This window comes from Lygodium microphyllum, chromosome 25, assembly GCF_053477565.2.
Source record: "Lygodium microphyllum isolate KBCC chromosome 25, Lygodium_microphyllum_v1.1.10, whole genome shotgun sequence".
Classification (NCBI taxonomy): Eukaryota; Viridiplantae; Streptophyta; class Polypodiopsida; order Schizaeales; family Lygodiaceae; genus Lygodium; species Lygodium microphyllum.
The window spans coordinates 41,011,406-41,029,714 of record NC_141159.1 but is presented as its reverse complement, the minus strand read 5'-3'; the positions used below and the strand labels follow the sequence as shown (position 1 = coordinate 41,029,714).

The window sequence follows — 18,309 nt, the reverse complement described above, 5'->3', positions numbered from 1 at the left end:
TTGGATCTTGCAGAACAGCAAGCTCTTGCAAGTCAGAAAATTAAATTATTTCTACAAGCAGCAAATCCTGAGCTTCAAGAGAAGCTTGATGATTTGCTAGAGAATCAGACTATAGATACAGGTCTTAAAACAAAGTGGAGACATGTCAAGGAAGCTGTTACTGCACTTGTGAAAAAGCATAGAAGAAGACAAAAATTGCATGTCTCTAGCTCACCCATTGTTACAGGCAAAACAGTTGATGTATCTAGTAAGCCACCCACTTCTGTGGCTAAATCTATGGTTGTACCTGCTGTTCCCGCTATTAGGGAAGATGTATTAGATGAATTGGTCAAAGGCATGCGGGATCTTCAATTGAAGGTTGAAAAATTGGATGAAAAAGGATAAGAGGAAAGGGGACGGACAGCAGCCCCTAAGCCAAGAAAAAGATGTATGTGGTGTAATAGTTTGCAGCATGAGAGCAAGGATTGTGCTGCCTATCAAGAGGCCTTGGCACGATAGCTTATCTTTTGGAAAGATGGAAGAAACAGGATTGCCTCTTGCTTTGAATTTTGGAAAGGGAGGTATGTAGAAGTTATTGGAAGACTTGGCTGTCCGAAATGCTTATGCGGTGGTACATGCTTCTACTTTTGGTCCACAGTTGGATAGAATACATGACCAAGTGATGGTTCGTCCAAAGGCTACAATATGGACACATGCTTTGCATGCAACTGAAAAGAAAAAAGTTATTGATAGTGAAATGTCTTATGTAAGGCAACATATTCGTGGCATAATTGGTTGGGAATCACCGGTAGATGCATATTCAATGTATGCATATTCAATGTATGCATATTTAACAAAGATACAAAGCACGGATATACTTGTGGAAAAGAAACAAAAGAGAGATGAAGATAATGCAGGGACATTTAAAAGAGTGACAAGAAGTGTGGATCAACCTAAAGCTACAAATCAACCATCTCCCGAGCATATTATGGAAGAGGTTAGTCAAGAGCAAAAACAAGATAATAAACAAGAGGATAAAAAGAAGAACAAGCAGCTAAGATATAAGTTGCAGTCTGACATTGAGACAGCCACAGATCTTAAGAAGGTTCTTGAAGAACGAATCTTAAACAGTAGGGTGGAATTCACCTTGGGAGAGGTACTTGGCATCGCCAAGCGAGAATTTCATGATGAGATCATTGACATAGTTAAGAGAAAGCGTCAGTTTCTTAGTGCTACCACTAGTGCATTACTACAATTTGAAGAGGAAACTAGTTTGTTGGATATTTGGGCTGAATATGAGCATGAAATAAGTACTGGATTATCTATATAGGATGCTACTAATCAGCGGACAACATGTGGAAAAGAGAAGAAAGTGGCTGAAAATGCATTGTCTTGTAGCAATATACATGGTGGAGTAAGGCAGATGCAGCAATATGAGAAAGAGACTCTGGGATTTATTCCTCGAAGTCATTACACAAGAAATGATTGGGCCAGAGCTACCACTGAAACGGTAGTGAAAACAGGGGAATATGAAACTCCTTGTGCTGCTTTACTTGACCATGGGTCTGAGATAAATATCATTGAGCGTAGATTGTATGAAAATTGTGCATTTCCTCTGGACACTGATCATGGTTGGTATATGAGGCCTGCAAATAATTCTTGGCGATTGGTGATGTACAAGAAGAGCAACACTTCTTTGTACAAGATAATTCCTCATATGCAGTGATTTTGAGACAGCCCTATATTACAGGAGTGCGTATGGAAACAAAGGTGTTTGATGATGGTTCTACTTATGCAAGAGTCAAAAGCAAGGATAGGAGAAAAGTAGTCCAATTTCTTACTATTTGTGTTAATCATCCTAGAAATCGAGATACGCTTCAAGAGTCTCCTTTGGCTCCAAATGCAAGGGAATTCAAAGACCTGGATTTTCATTAAGCACTATTGTAATGCGGAGCTACAGTAGTGCTGATCAGAGGATGTACTCGCCTCTTGATGGAATGAAGCATGTATTTATTATTGGTTTTTCTCAGTTTACAGCAAACAGTTCATGTTGGTTTAAGTCTATGGAAGTTATGTGCAAGGCTAAACACATATCTATGAAACGGGCTACTAAGAAACTAAGAGAATTGAGACTATTAGCTGAAAATGAATGCATTTCAAGCATCTTTTATGGGCTGAATATTAATGATACTATGGCTGAAATTTCAACAACTATACATGCAAAAAATGAGGCTGAAAACAGAGTGTTGTCAATATGTTCTTTGGACATGTATGATCTTATAGCATTGTTTGCTCAACAAGAAGGATTACAATGGGCTGAAGCACTTGTGGAGACAAAGTATAAGAGAGTTGACAAAAAGGTGAAACCAATTGCTTTGCCACTTCCACCAAAAAGTGAGGGTTTCTATGAAAAAGTGTCAAGGCAGCCAAGCTTACGAGATCCTAAAGATATAAGACATCAGTTTACATCTGAAACATTACACGAATTGAAAGTTAGTGTAGAAGGGTTTCTTTGCCCAAAAAGAATGGGGCTTTGAGATTTATTCAAGACATGCAACCGGTCAATAAAGTGACCATAAGAAATGTGGGTGCAGGTCTTGTGCTTGATGAATTCGCAAAGGCTTTTGCAAGCAGGGCGATCTATTCTTTGGGTGATCTTTACTCGAGGTATGATCAGTTTCACCTTGCAGTTGAAAGCAAGGATATCACAACCATGAAGACTCCCTTGGGTTTAGTACGGATGTGTGCTCTCCCACAGGGTACAACAAACTCAGTGGCACACATGACAAATGCTATGAATAGGGTACTCATGGATTTTATACCATGATTGATAATGCCCTTATTGGATGATGTTCCAATCAAAGGGTGTGCAGTGGATGAAAAGAATGAAGAGATGGATGCTCATGCGTATAAACAGTTTATTGCAGACTATATTGTGGATTCTGAGAGGATTTTGACGCATCTAGAAGAGGTGCATTTAACTCTTTCTGGACAAAAGTCTGTCTTTGGAGTTAAAGAGGTTTTGATTATTGGGCATATGTGTGGGCCCTATGGGCGAAGTCCATCACCAACATATAGATGGGATTGATAGAATGCAAGATGTATGCACCAATGTATCAGAGGTGCGTAGATTCTTGGGTGTATATGTGTTCTATTTGATATGGATTCCTCACTTTGCACATGTAGTTGATGCTCTATTTTAGCTTCCGAGGAAAGGTCAGAGATTTCATTGGGGAAGGAAGCATTAGAAAGCAATGAAAAAATTGAAACAACTCTTAAAATCTGCTCCTGCATTGAGAAAGGCTGACTATTCACATGGAAAGCCTATCATTATTACTGTTGATACAAGCCCAATCAGAATTGGATGAGCAATTGGACAAGATGATGAGGAAGGGCAAAGATATGCAATATGCTTTGGTACTAGAGTATTGACTGAACGACAAAGAAGATACCCACAAGTAAAAAGAAATTTATGGAAAATTGTGATAGCCCTTAAATGTGATAAAGAGTATTTCATGGGTGCTCGTGTAGTCATTGAGACCAATTGTTTGCCAATATTGGGTATTATTACTAGTTGTGCTACCCTGAACATTGCTATGCTCTGCTGGATTGCATACATCAAATCTTTGAACTCTGAATTTTGGCATATTGCAGAAAGAGATAGCCCAATGGCAGACATGTTATCTCGAGCACGCTATGAGAATAAAGATGGGATAATGGATGAGGAGGAAAAAGATGACTTTCTTGCGGCTAAAAATGATTTTGTAAGAGTGAATTTAGCAATGTAAAGTGTTGCTACAGCATAAACAAAAGCTTGGACAACAAAGGAAAGATACTTTAGATGTTTTGCATCTTGTGTAGAAGTGTTTCTGAAAGACAAATACGCAGGAGAGTGGTTGAGAATTGGTCAATACCTCAGTACATTAACAAAGAGAGATGAATGGTCAGATAAGAAGTTTAAGAAGATCAAGAGGAAAGCCTATGGGTTTTTCTTAAAAGATGGATACTTATGGAAACATGCTAAAAAGAAACAAGGTATGCCATTGCGAGTTTTGGGTGATAGAGCTTCACAAGTAAATGTTATGCAAGAATTTCATGAAAGCTTGTGGGCTAACAGAACAACTCATAGTGTTGTTACAGGATATATGCCTGCAGAATTGATGTATGGTCAAAAACCTATCATGCTGATAGAACAGATGGAAATCACATGGAGTGTGCTACCTTGGAAGGAGGAGTTGAATTGAGAGGAGTTGTTGGCCTTACGCATTAGACAGTTGGAAAGAAAGTCAGAAGACATAGAGACACCATTTGCAAAGTTAAGGGCAGCAAGGATACAAAACAACAAACGGTTTGACAAAAGACATAGATTCAGGCCAAGAACTATACAAGATGGAGATTGGGTATTGGTTTATGATAGCAGTTTAGACAACCAGCATAGTGCCATGCGTAAAGTTTCCAAAAGATGGTTTGGACCCTATGTGGTAAGACAGGTGTTTGATAATGCTACTTATGCACTAAATGAGCTGGATGGGACAACCATAAAACTTCCGATAGCAAGGAAAAGCATCAAATTATTCAAGAGGCGGGAATCTAATGCCTATGAGTTGCCAAAATTGAAAGAAAATAGTGGCCATGATACAAGGGATAGCCAAAAAGATATGAAAGATAAAGAAGCAAAGGATATGGTTACACAGGAGGACTCAGAATCTAATGACAACTAGGATCTTGGCACATACCGGAGGATGTGCAGATTCAGAGAGGGTGGATGTCGTGTCACTACGCGGACACGGTGTGAAAAACTCTGAAGTGCATCATCATCCGACTTTCTTATTGATCAAGAGAGTCAATGACATCTAGGTCATTAGCGCTAGTGTGAGTGGCATGATGATCCAAAAATACTAGATTTTTGGACAATTTTAGCCTATTTTAGATATGTTGGATATTATTTATTGTAAATATCCGAAAAAGCTAGGAAAACTTCTAGATTAGGGTGGCATGCAAAAAGCAAGTTGCTTTTTCAGCCAGTTATGGGATTTTTCATGAAAAAGAAAGATGGGCAAAATCATGCGCGTCATGATCGCAATTGACAGCCAAAAAACAGCACTTTGAACTGGAAGAAGAATAATAATAAGTGATCTGGGAGATCCTTGCCCAGGCATCCTAAAGTTTTATCAGGTGTCCTAGAGTTTTACCACCCTTTCGAAGCCAAAAGAGCCATCAAATTTGGGTTCCGAGCAACAAAGAGGAAGATGTTTTTATGTACGTTTTTTGTCTACGAGAAAGACCCACGAGATCTAATGCTTGGAGATTGCTTCTAAGTAGTGCCAGACAAGGAATTTCAGGTCTTATCAATACATATTGATTCAATTCATTGTGCTTTGTCTTTATCGTGTTTACCACTTGTCTATTCTTTTTCTTCTCTTTCATCTCCTATCTCTACTTCTTTCTATCTGTGATCCCTAATGGATACGACCTTTCGACTAAAACCCCTCCGACACCGCTGAGAGGAAGTCCTGCTTCATCCTTTACTCCAATTCTTCCTACTCCTGGTCCCCACACAACCTAGTGGCAAACCGTTGGTAATGTGGCTTATAGACAATCCCTCTCAATGCCTTTCAAGATTTATGACCTTGAAGGTTCCCTAATTGGCCATGCAAGTCACCTGCATTGGGCTTTACTCCACATTGCCATCCAATCGCCCTAATGAGGACTCATGATGCATCTAGCTTCACCCCCTTCTCATGATTTCCCTTGGCAAAGACCTACCAAAGGATGTACACAATGGTGGCCCTACCCCTAAACTAGATTTATCTAGGTCCTTTAGCATACATTAGGCTAGTACATCCATCAAGCTAGTATGGTAGTTTCTCTTATTCTTTGTAGGCGAAACGAATTCAAGCCTATAAGCTACTTGAGCTTATGCATGTACACTAGGACTTCATCTCTCCTTTCTCTTCTACTACACTCTACTCTCTTAGCTTTGCTTTATTTTCTTTCTTAGCTAAGCACCAAAGAATCTCACTCTGAAGCACTAGTATGCATACTTTGGTCTCTTCTAGTACTTACATGTTGGTTTTGTAATTCAGTAAAGGACTAATACTATCAATATCCATTGATTCTCACTAGTTTGGAGACATGGTTTGTTGGCCAACCCTTAGGGGCTCATTTCTCCCTTAGTTCAACCCTCCTTTTTCAATTGGCATGGAGACTTCCCCTCTCAAGCCCAAACTTCAAGCATCTCTCAATGCTACCACGGTCATTGCTTCTTTGACCCAGCTCCTCCCGTTGAGGTGCTTCTAATCTATCAACTTCTCCATGAGATCCTCCACAATACAGCTGACATCAACTCCTCCTTTAGCATCAACATCTACGATTTTGAGAGGAGATTGCTTTCTCAACATGGTACATTCAAGTTTCATCTTGTCTTCATCTTTAACATCAACATCCCTTTCCTATTATATCTACCCTTTACATTGCATCATATAACCGCACCATTGTAAGAGGGAACTTGGACAAGTGAACAATTCCCCTATGAGGACACTATCCAAGGGACATCTTGCCACATAGCCATACCTATCGGACTACCCCTTTGCATTTGCATGGTGTGTATATGTTGTCATTTGAATCGAATTAAAACCTATGACTATAAGCATCCTCCAAATAAAACTCATACATTGTGTAGCATGATTCCCTTTTACCTCATCAAGCACAGCATTTGAACACTAATTGCTCACCCAAAATCCCGAGCAGCTACCATACTCCAATCAGCTATCACACTCATCTATTTCTTCAGACCTCTACATAGGGACCCTTGATTGTGGTTTTGTGCTTTGGGTCTAACTTTCATACGAACTATCGAGCTAGGTCAATCACGAAAACATCCCAGTGATAATAATAATGATCACAATAATGATAACAATAATATATAATTCCCACAAGATTGTTCATTGCCCTTGCAACCATTGCACACTCATTGGCAATTGTCATAAGGATGTGTATTTTTAATGATTACCTTTGGCATTATTAAGTCATGCACATGTAAGATACACATGTGAAATACAAGTCAATCAAGTGATAGTAAGACCTTGGTGATCAATGGGTGACATTGGCAAAAGTTATAATAAGTTGTCTACTAGGTTGTACCCAGTGTCAAAACTTGGCGTAAAACGTTTAATAGCCATTAGTGTCAATGGCGACACTAGGAAATCCACATTAATTAATTAACTATTGCCGATTCTAAGCTAATGAGTGCTCAAAATCACTTGGGTGATAAATCGGCCTAGCCAATTTAATTGTTTGCTGATCAGATTTTTTTTGGAGTCGTAAATAAAGACATGTCTAGTAGAGACTACAGCAATAGGTAACACCAATTTGAGGATTGTTTCAACCAAGCAACATTATATTAGGGTGTTCAATCAGTGGCAAGAACTTTCTTGGGCTATCTAGACAAAGTAGGAGTTGATTTCTTCCATTTTTTCCAAATGGAATTCTAAATTTTCTCTCTTCAGTATTCTCTCTCATCCTCCAGCCTATTATCATCCTTCCTTAGCAATTTCCAACAAAATCAGCCCATTGGAGGTAGAGATTTTAACTAATCTCTATTGTAAACTCTAATTTACAAAGCAAAAATTAGGGCTTAACAACTACCTCCGGAAGCATGCTCAAAAATTGAAGACCTATGGACTTGAATTTCAGTCATTGAAATCGAAGCAATTTCAAGACATTCGAGTGGCCATTCAATCAACAAACATTTGGGGCTGAATTTGTTACCCAAGGAGCACAATTGAAGGCCTATCTCCCCAATCAACCAAGGGGCAAATTGGTTTCAAGGCCTACTGGAGATGTAAGACAGCAAGAGGCAATTGGAGAGCTTGCTGGCAATTGGAGCGAATAAGATTCACAGAATCTCATTGTATTCCATCCAAATTGCAATCCAATATAAAGAAATACAGCAAGGGGCACCAATTTTGAGGCCAACATGCTATCCATTGTCCAATATAAACGTATAACATTTTCATTTTTATTTTATGTGAATTTTATGCTTGTTGTAATTATTGATTAATCAAGTTATTACCACCCTCTCTAAGAAGGAAGACTCGTTGCACAACAATCCATCATGACACCCCTAGTCCCATATCTTCATTTCAACAGGTGACGTCTTGGGTGAATCAAAAGAAGATATCCATAATCCATCGCCTTTATTATTCTAGTACATCCTTGGGAAATCTAGAGCGACGTCCATGGCTCAATCCCTTGGTCTTTGTAGGGTGGCACCTTTTGTATCCGAGTTAAAGCCTTCTTTTCACTCTCTATGATCACCCTTTTTGGGCTTAAGAGGAGTGTGCAGCCACATTAAAATTCTGTTTGGAGTATCATATTTTTATAGCATTTTTCTTGGCTCTTCAAACAGCCCACAAGAATTTTCACTAGGGCAGTTGACTCAAAATGTTATTTAAATAGGGATCAATGTGCACTCCCGCTTTCACCCCTCATTCCCACATCTTGAGCCAGCTTTCCATCACCTTCTTCGCCATCATCTTCATTGTCAACCTCTGATTTCTGCTGCCACCTAGCTGGCTGGTGCCGTCGTCCATGAAGACAGCTTAATGCATTGCATTTGAAGAGTCTCAAGATCACCATGCAGCACAATGGAAAAGTTGAGCTCATGCAAACAGCTAGATGCTAACAGTGAGCTGCCCTATACTAAAATGTGCATGTATCTATTTAACATAAGAAAGAGAGCAGCAAATGGCACTGAAAATCTCAATAGAAACAAAATGAAGCGTGGTCAGCCTAGCTCAAGTAGTTTGATCAAACATCAGGATTTTCTTAAATGGAACACTGACTGGAATAGTAAGATCCCATCAGTTTAGAGAAAAGCCCGATATTATAAGGAATAGTTAACATTTTAAATCCAAAGCAGTCATTTAAAACCCAACTAATTTGGGGTTAATCAATGCACCTGTGCATCAGTAAATTGGCAAGTAACACTTTCCATATCATCCTCACATATTCCAGTTATAGATGTCAAGTAATCAACAACTTTTTTTGTCGGTTTAACAAGCGAGTCTAAAATCACCTGGCAAAGTAAAAGAGATTTCAAGATATAGAAAGAGAAAGATCACTTGATTCAAAATTTTAAAAAGAATAAAGTTACCTCACACTGGCTATTTACAGCACATACACGGACCAATTCTTTCTGTCCATCTTCACATAACACCATTTCACAGTCAATTGAAAGTATATCCTCAAGATCACAATCATCTCCTTTTCTTGAGTCTGTCATCACCCATCCCTACACTCAGAAACAAGACACTCCAAAAATTTTAACAAGCACAAAAGCAAAACAGCTTAGCAAGCAAAAACAAAGAAAGCATCTTAATCTTTAAAACAGCTCAGGTTGTAGCCATGATGTGTGATGCAGGAAATCATAAATACAATGTATTGTGCAGTGACAGTAATGTAGTCACAAACAGAATAGAACCCATCAACATGTATGAGTGAGTTATTAGGTGTGTCATGATATACATGTGCAGCTGGTCTGCCGTAACTATCCAATGTCAACCACCCATCCTCATGTGTATGCATGCACATGTATGCATTGTGCAGTCCAGTACACTTGTGTGGTTTGGCTTTCTCATGCACAAATATTAAAACCCCCCCCCACCCAAAACAACATATTTTCTGTGAAACTAATGTTCACTAGCTCATTAATATACAAGCAGAATTGGTTTCACGCAAAACACTATTTTTAAAAAAGAGAGACACACAATGCCAATAATAATAATAATAATAATAATAATAACAATAAACCAACAAACAAACAAACAAAAAAGCCTCTCACATGAGTTGCAATGGGCACTGATTGTTGACAGTCAACAAGATGAAGAGTCGACTATGAAATGTTTCACTCCCGAGATGTTGTGTTTTGGCCTGAAACGTTTCATGCCTAGGTACATCCTAAGTGAAATACTGCATGAAGTGGCAAAATAACACGTTTAAAATACATATGCTCATCAAATTATCAAAAGGAATTGCTCTTTTCTCTTTGAATGAAATAGATAGCAAAATGTCGCACATTCAAACGTTTCAACAGTGAAACATGTTTCACGCTTCAATCCTGATGAAAAATGTGTAAAAAGACGACGTACCAGTGAGATAGTAGGGTTTGCGGGGAAAAACATGGAGTGAACTTGGTAAACACTGAGAAGAGAAGAGAAGAGAGAAGAAACTCTAATGAATGCAATGATGAAGATCTGAATCATGGAGTGAATGTGATACAAGGGAACAAGGGTGGCGTAGCACAAGGAAGATGATGAAGACAGCCATAAACCACGAACCGCAATGTCCTCCTGAAGGGGTGTGAGGTCAGTGGAGAGGCTAGAGAGAAGAGGTGACGGACTGAATGAATCAGCCGTGTCAAATGAGTGACAGAGGCAGCCTATAAATAGGCAAGAGATTGTCTAGGGTGGCGCCCGGAGGAAGGGTGCCAGCTGTCTAGGGTGGCGACTCACTGTGGGTGCCCAGCCCCTTTTTGGGGCTGTCCACTGTGAAACCCTAAACGTAAAACACAACCCTAAACGCAAAACGGAGAATGCAAAACTACGGATGAAGGGTTTCTCAACACCCCTTCTCAAGCCCAAAAAAGGGGAACAAGAGAAGAGAGAGAGGTGGAGATGCAATACTACATGCTAAAGAATGCTCATGCAGCAGGTGCCACTTGGACAATGTCCCACATGGAAAAATTGTTCACTTGCATAAGTGCCCTAGTAAAAAGATGATGAAAACATACAATGCATAGGAGGAATGTCGGACTTTGTGTGGTGCCGAGAACCATCAGGATATGCCTGTACTCAATCTCGGGAGTTGGCTCCATGCGGACCAAGGGACGAAGAAGATTCACCCTGTAATCTAAGAATACCACTTGAAAGGAGACCTTTGAAGATAGTCAAGAGACTGGATGAGCTATAGAACCCGAAACTCAACCTCAGGAGAGAAGCCACTAGCTCCGTGACTCCATGTTGGAAAGAATATAAAGGCCTAGCCACCAAGTCACTACTAAAGACCCAAGGGCCCCAATCTAGGTAGATCCTCTAGATCCTAGGTATATATAGAGGAAATGACTGCTCAAAGGAGAGCCACTCCTCGAAAGTGAAAGGTGGTGGTGTGTGAAGAAATTTATGGCACATAGAGTCCCTCTCTGAATGGAAAGGGGTAGAATCAGGAGCCCCCTTTGAAGCCGAAGAACAGGAAGCTCCCTTTGAGGGCGAAGTAAGAAAATCCCCCTCTCAATCCCAATCTGAGAGAGAGAGAGGCAATCCAATACCTCATGGCTCACAGACTGCAAAGCATCTGATGACGAAGGAAGTGCTGTCGGTCGTTGTCGTGACACTGTGCGTCGACCACTACGAACCTGAGGGCGGAGTTTTTCGCCAAGAATTTGAACACATTAGGCAGCGCCATTAGGAATTTGTTTTCCGTTGTGTGTGTCTTTTTTGTTTGCATGATGCACGAGCACATGTAGTTAGGCTAGGCACATTCTCTCCAAAGCATTCATAAATTTTGTGACAAGCATTGTTTGATTGATTGCATCGCATGGATCCAACATTGCATAATTTCTCGATTCATGAATGCTTGGGCATGAAAGTTCTATTTCGTAGCATATTTTTGCTAGATCACATTGCATAGAGCAAGATTATTATCAAAAGAACATTGACAGGTACCATGAAGAAAACAAAAATAGAAGGAAATATCAAAGGCAAGCTAAAGGAGAAGACCCCAATACGGGCATAGACTATTCTCATGTCAAGTGGAACAAATAATATCACAGAAGGCACTTGTTATATGCTCTGCTACAAAGGTTTCTTACCACGTGTCTTGGAAATTTAAATGTCCAAATGTTGACAACATTGCTCATGGATATTGCCAACATATGCTAAGAAAGCCTCATCCGTGGTTGTAAAATATGAGGCAGTTCTCAAGTTCCGAAGGTCACCAACTTAAGAACATATTTCAGGTGACAGCTTGTCATGAGGGGAGGACGAATATAATGATGACTGTCTTGATTTGGAAGGGAATTTGGTAGGCAGCAGAGAGGCACAACCTCCATGAAAGAATCTTTCCAATACTCTAAATGATACAAGAAGATCCTTTGTACAGTTTGTAAGCTCCTTCATGACAGAAATACATGGGAGCAGACGATCCAACTCCTCCAGAAGTTCTGAAATCATTGCTTGATCCACTCCAAGTTCTTTAGTTGTACTAAGGTGGAGATCTTTCACAGTATTAAATTCAGGAATGGAAGCAGACATCCTAGAACAACAAGCCATTGCAGCTTTTCCAGCCTTCAGCAAATTGTTGGTAGTTTTCCCCACTGCTGAAAGAACTATGATCGGGGTCTCCCGGGGGACAAATCTGAGGATCAGGTCAACAACTTCATGCATCCGCTCAGCTGACACTACTGATGAGCCATCAAACTTCATCACCACAGTGAAACTCTAGCCAGGGGCACCGAACTGCACACCGACGGCATCCTCCTCCTCGACAACAGCAGCAGCTGCCAACATCAAAGCTCTGCTTGCACCCATTGCTTATGACCCTTCCATGTCGCTGTATTCGGTGACGCTGGAGAGGCAGCATACCTTGACCTTCCACTCCGGGACCATGTTCCTCCAAGGCCTCCTTGGATATCCGTTCGCCTGTACCTTCTGCACCTCACTTTAGAGGGAGAGAGCAAAGAAGTGGGTGCTGCATGATCAGACGAAGCATAATTCTGGCTCCATCTTAATCGTCATGCAAGCACCATGGCTGCTAGAGCAATTTGAATAACTGTGCATCATCACCTTTACCATTAAGAGCAGTATTGACTGGAACATTGTCGAGTGGGTAATACTTTTGGAAAAGATTATTGCGAGATGCAGGGAGGAGTTGATGAGATTTTCTGAAAAGCCTCTGACGGCCAGGAAAACTACATCACATGTAAGATGACAATGTGAAGATGGGCACTGAAGGTGATGCGGCAGATGGCAAATTTTGAATCAGTGATGACAAATGGATAGCTGCCATTAATGGTTCACAGGATGGGGAACTAATTCTGCGTTTAAGGTTTTTTTTAAAAGCAAAAGCTTAAAAAGCATAACCTTATCCTTTTAAAGTTAAAAACCTTAAGCTTTTTTAGAAAAGCTAAAAGCATATCAACGTGGAAGGGCATAATGAAAACTATTTAAGAGGATGGGTATGAGGGGTTCTCGATATACTCCTTGAACTCTCCGAGAAGAGCTTATATGGGAGTGGCTAGAGATTGAGATTGTATCCCTCGCCCTCCTCGATATCGCCATCAAACATCAAGGGAGAGAGGCTAGAGATTTGAACTTGAATCCCTCGCCTCCTTAAAGATCTTACTTCGAATTCAGGAGTGTGGGCATGACGTGGAGCTTGTATCCCTCGCCTTCTTCAAAGTTTGCCATCAAATTCAAAAGCAAAGGCTTGAGGTCGAGCTTTAAGCCCCTCACCTACATCGAAGTTTCCATAGTGAGTTGTTCATGAAAAGTGGCTTGAGTTTGAGCTTGGTGCTCTTCGCTTCATTTAAAACCTTTCCTCGAAATTCTGAAATCCCACCTTCTTCTCTTCCCTTTCAGATTGAGAATTCACCCTTGTCTTTTCTGAAACTCTTGTGATCAAATTCGAAAATCTTATGAACCTGTAACTTGCCTTTATTTTAAATCAAGAATTTGTCTTCTCATTCAAAATTCTTTTGGATAAGTTTTATTTCATTGAATTCTCCCATCTCAAAACATCCCTGCGGCGAGCAACTTTCAAAAAACCCCGCGCAAATTCTGTGCGACATCTAGTGAACCCAACGTGACAGCGTCGCTTCTGATCATCGAGATGGGAGACTCTTCGAATAATCCTTCTTCTTCATCAACTACTTCCTTTTCGACTAATGAGACAAAGACCTTATTACAAACTCTTTATTCAACTATTATGATGCAGAATAAACAAATGTAGTTATCTATGCAACAGCAGCAACAATTACATCAACAGCAGTTGGATCAACAACAACTATTGCATTAAGAACAAGAGCATACGCATGGAGTGACCAAGGTGATTAAGGCTGTGGTTAGTAAGCGCAAATTATTTGATGGCCAGAATGTTTCAGCCTATCTTAAAGCCTTTGAAAGCCAGATGCGCTTCTTTGGAGTTCCGACCAACTAGAGCAACTATTTCTTACGGCTTGTCATGCCTACTTTGCACGTTAGAGTGACAAATTTGTTTGTGCAAGACTCCAACTGGAATGTTTTCAAGAAAGTGCTTAAAGGCAAATATTTTCTGGAGAATTATGGTATTGCTACACAGAAGACATTTAGAGAGTGGGTCTATCAGCCCAACAAAGGACTTGTTGCTTCTGAGTTGTTGCGGGAGTTTGAAGAGCGATACAACCAGTTGGATGCATTAGAGCAAAGAGCTTTGAACTCGGAGAAAGTGGAGTTACTTTTGCATGCGGCTGATCCTGCACTTCAAGATGAGTTGGGAGAGCTTCTTGAAGACCGTACGTAGCCTATGGGATTGAAGACGGATTGGCAGGATGTTGTCGATGTGGTTTCTACACTTACAAAGAGGCGGAGATGGAAGACTCGCTTGCAAAACGGCATGCAATCACCTCCAACCATGTCTTCTCCTACCTCAACCTCTCCTACTTCTCCTGTTTCTCCATCCACTACTTCTCCTATTTCTCATCCTGTCTCTATGCCTATACCCATCCCTATTCCTACTGTGGTTGTCAGACCATCTACCAAACCAACTGTCGAAAATATGATAGAGGAGATTTTAAAGAACTTAAAAGACCTACAAAACAAGATGACTCGAAGGGAGCAATAGCCAGCTCCAATTTCAGCCCCAACTTCATGTACCCCTGCAAATTCTTCCAAAATGGTGAAATCTCAAGAAGTCGAAGTATTTATTGAGGAGAAGCGGAGAAGAGATGATGATCAGTCTGAAGGTTTGCAGAGGGTGACTAGGAGGAGTGATCCAATCTCTCAGCCTTCTTCTTCAGGACCAGAGCAGAGTATAGCTGAAGTTCAAAAGCCGAAAGTACAAGAAGATCAGAAAGCCCCAAAGAAAAAGGATCCGAAGCCGAAAAAGTAACCTTGATTTAAGTTGTTTTCCGACATTGAGATAACTACGGACTTAAAGGAGATTGAAGAGATTGATTCTGATGAGGAGGTTACTAAAGGTCTTTATAACGGGCTATTATGCTCAGATACTATGAAGGATCTTTCAGCATTGTTGAAAACTAAAAATCAAGAGTTTTTATATGCCTTACAAGTCAATTCTCTGGCAATAAATTGCCAAATTGCTGATTTCATGCAACAAGAAAATTTAGGTGCTGAGAATTCTTAGCAAAAAGTGTTCTCTGATGAAATATTTTAGCAAAAAGATTTACAGAGTGTCAATTTACAACAGCAAACAGGATTTACAACTGAAGTAAGCTGTGAGTTTCACTGTTGGGCTATTTATATGCAGTCTAAAAAAGATATGGCTGTTTTTGTCAATCAAAAGAGATGGGTGTTGTTTATACACAGCACAATTTGTGTTTACCAGGGAATTTACATCAAGAGCTGAAATTTGTAGATTGTAGCAAAGAAGCCAGAATACACACAAAATATAAGACAGTTGACAAGAAGGTTAAATTACCTTTGGACAGCGTTGATAATTTCCCAATGTTTACACCATTTATGGAGATGGATATGGATATAAATGCCAATGTGGCCAAGACACAAATCAAACTTGTTTCATTGAAGGAGGAAAGAGAGTTTGGAGTCATGGGATTGTTTAAAGATCAACCAACCAAAGAAGATTTGGATGCTATGGAAAATATTTTTGCAGGAGAAAAGATCAAGTTATTCCATACTGTGATGATTATACCTACTTTGATTTATCCATATGATCCAAGAGGATATTGTGATAACCTATGCCAACTTAACTACATGTCATATTACCCCGGTGATTTCCCATATGATCCTAGTGGGCACAAATCTGCAAGTGGTAAACAAGTTGGCACATGCCGAAGGATGTGCAGGTTTGGAGGGGGCGGATGTCATGATGCCGCACGTCCACCACTGCGAACCAGCCTTCCTTCTTGGAATGGGTAGTGATAACCTAATTTAAGAGTTAATTACAGCAATAAATAAATGCACATAAAATGAAATACACACTTTACCATAACATTCTTGTACAGTAGACCCTGTTGGCCCCAAAATTGGCGCCCCTTGCGGTATTTCTTTAGCTTTCATACAATTGGAAGGAGTACAACTTGAAATTCTTCAATCTCCTCCTGCTATCCAATTGCTCTTGCTGTCATAAATGACCAGCAAGCCTTTTGGGTCATTTGCCCCTTGATTCACCCAAGACTTCTTCTCCAATTTGACCCTTGGCTGGCCAAATGCTGCCCCAAATCAATTTGGAATGGGCTGGCTCCTGAAATCCCTTGATAATCTTCAATTATCAGCTGCTGATTTCAGTCCCTTGAGCCTTCAATCTCTAGCACGGATCCCAAGGTGGCTGCTAAACCCTAATATCTGCTGCTGTAAATTAGGGTTTACTGCAGAAACTACGGATCAGCCTACCAAAAATGGCTGAAATCTCCTCCAAATGGCTAAGAATTGCTGAGAATGGCTGAGCATAGGTTGAAAGAGATGAGAGAATGCTGTAGAGAGAGAAAATTCTGAGATTTGTCGAGAACTTATCAAAATCAGCTGCTTCCCTGCTATACCAGCCCCAAACGGATGCACCAACAACAATAGGAGCATCAGAGATTGTGATCTTCAGGAGAAAGTGCATCAGCAGCAATTATCAGCTTCCCAACGTCAAGAATATGCAATCCCCATCACCTAAAAGGTCTCCAATGGCTAGGAATTGGCCCAAAAGCTGGCAGCAACAGTCCAACACTCTTTCCAACAGCTCCACAATGAAAAAAACAAGATTTCCCTCTCCCTTCAGCCCTATTTAGCCTTTCCCCCACTTGCATGGGAAATTTTTGTTAAGTGGCAGCTTTCTTAATCCATTTTCAGCAATTTCCAGTCATTTAATTAATTTTCAGAATTAATTAATTCTGTAAATTAATTCAGCCCTTAATCAATGCCCAGAAAATTAACCTTGCCCATCCAAAAATTAATTGGCTAGGCCATTTGCAACCCAAAGTGGTCCCATGCATTAATTGACCCTTGGACAAGCATTAATCCATTAATTAATGCTTAGTCCCTAGTGTCACCACTGACACTTAATGGCCAATTAATGATCCTAGGGGCAAACTGACACCCAAATTCACCTAGAATCTAACAAGTGTAACTTGTTACAACTTTTGCCTTTGACACCCATCTTTTTCACAAGGTCCTTCGGCCTTCAACTGTGAAAAGTAGCTTGCACCTCACATGTGCAACACATGTGCATCTTTTAATTGCACATTTGATTAATCCTTTAATCAAATGTCAATGAAACATAAGCAAAGCATCAAATTTTCACATCCTCGTGGCATTAGCAATTTATTTTCTATTGTGTGTGTCTTGTTAGTTTGCATGATGCATGAGCACATGTAGTTAGGCTAGGCACATTCTCTCCAAAGCATTCATAAATTTTGTGACAAGCATTGTTTGATTGATTGCATCGCATGGATCCAACATTGCATAATTTCTCGATTCATGAATGACTGGGCATGAAGTTCTATTTCGTAGCATATTTCTGCTAGATCACATTGCATAGAGCAAGATTATTATCAAAAGAACATTGACAAGTACTATGAAGAAAACAAAAATAGAAAAAAATATCAAAGACAAGCTAAATGAGAAAACCCCAATACGGGCATAGACTATTCTCATGTCAAGTGGAACAAATGATATCACAGAAGGTACTTGTTATGTGCTCTGCTACAAAGGTTTCTTACCACGTGTCTTGATAATTTGAATGTCCAAATGTTGACAACATTGCTCATGGATATTGCCAACATATGCTAAAAAAGCCTCATCCATGATTGTAAAATATGAGACAGTTCTCAAGTTCCGAAGGTCACCAACTTAAGAAGATATTTACTGTGACAGCTTGTCATGAGGGGAGGACGAATATAATGATGGTTGTCTTGATTTGGAAGGCAAATTGGTAGGCAGCAGAGAGGCACAACCTCCATGAAAGAATCTTTCCAATACTCTAAATCATACAAGAAGATCCTTTCTACAGTTTGTAAACTCCTTCATGACAGAAATACATGAGAGCAAACGATCCAACTCCTCCAAAAGTTCTGTAATCATTGCTTGATCCACTCCAAGTTCTTTAGTTAAC

At 40.1% G+C, this 18,309-nt stretch overlaps 1 protein-coding gene across 9 annotated transcripts in view; it reads right to left on the bottom strand.

Moving 5' to 3' along the window:
• The window catches only part of LOC148014122 (small RNA degrading nuclease 1-like), a 105,146-nt gene that overhangs the window by 45,756 nt on the left and 41,081 nt on the right, over positions 1-18,309 (bottom strand). For 8 of the 9 annotated variants that reach the window (XR_015688710.1, XM_087667125.1, XM_087667126.1 and 5 more), the window contains 2 exons: positions 9,137-9,274; positions 8,942-9,058 (listed from right to left, as the gene is read on the bottom strand). Coding sequence is in view for 8 of the 9 variants with exons in the window: in XM_087667125.1 (XP_087523251.1) it covers positions 8,942-9,058; positions 9,137-9,274 (255 nt within the window). In the remaining variant the exon portion in view is untranslated. The remainder of the gene's footprint in view (positions 1-8,941; positions 9,059-9,136; positions 9,275-18,309) is intronic. The other variant, XM_087667121.1, reaches the window with a different exon arrangement.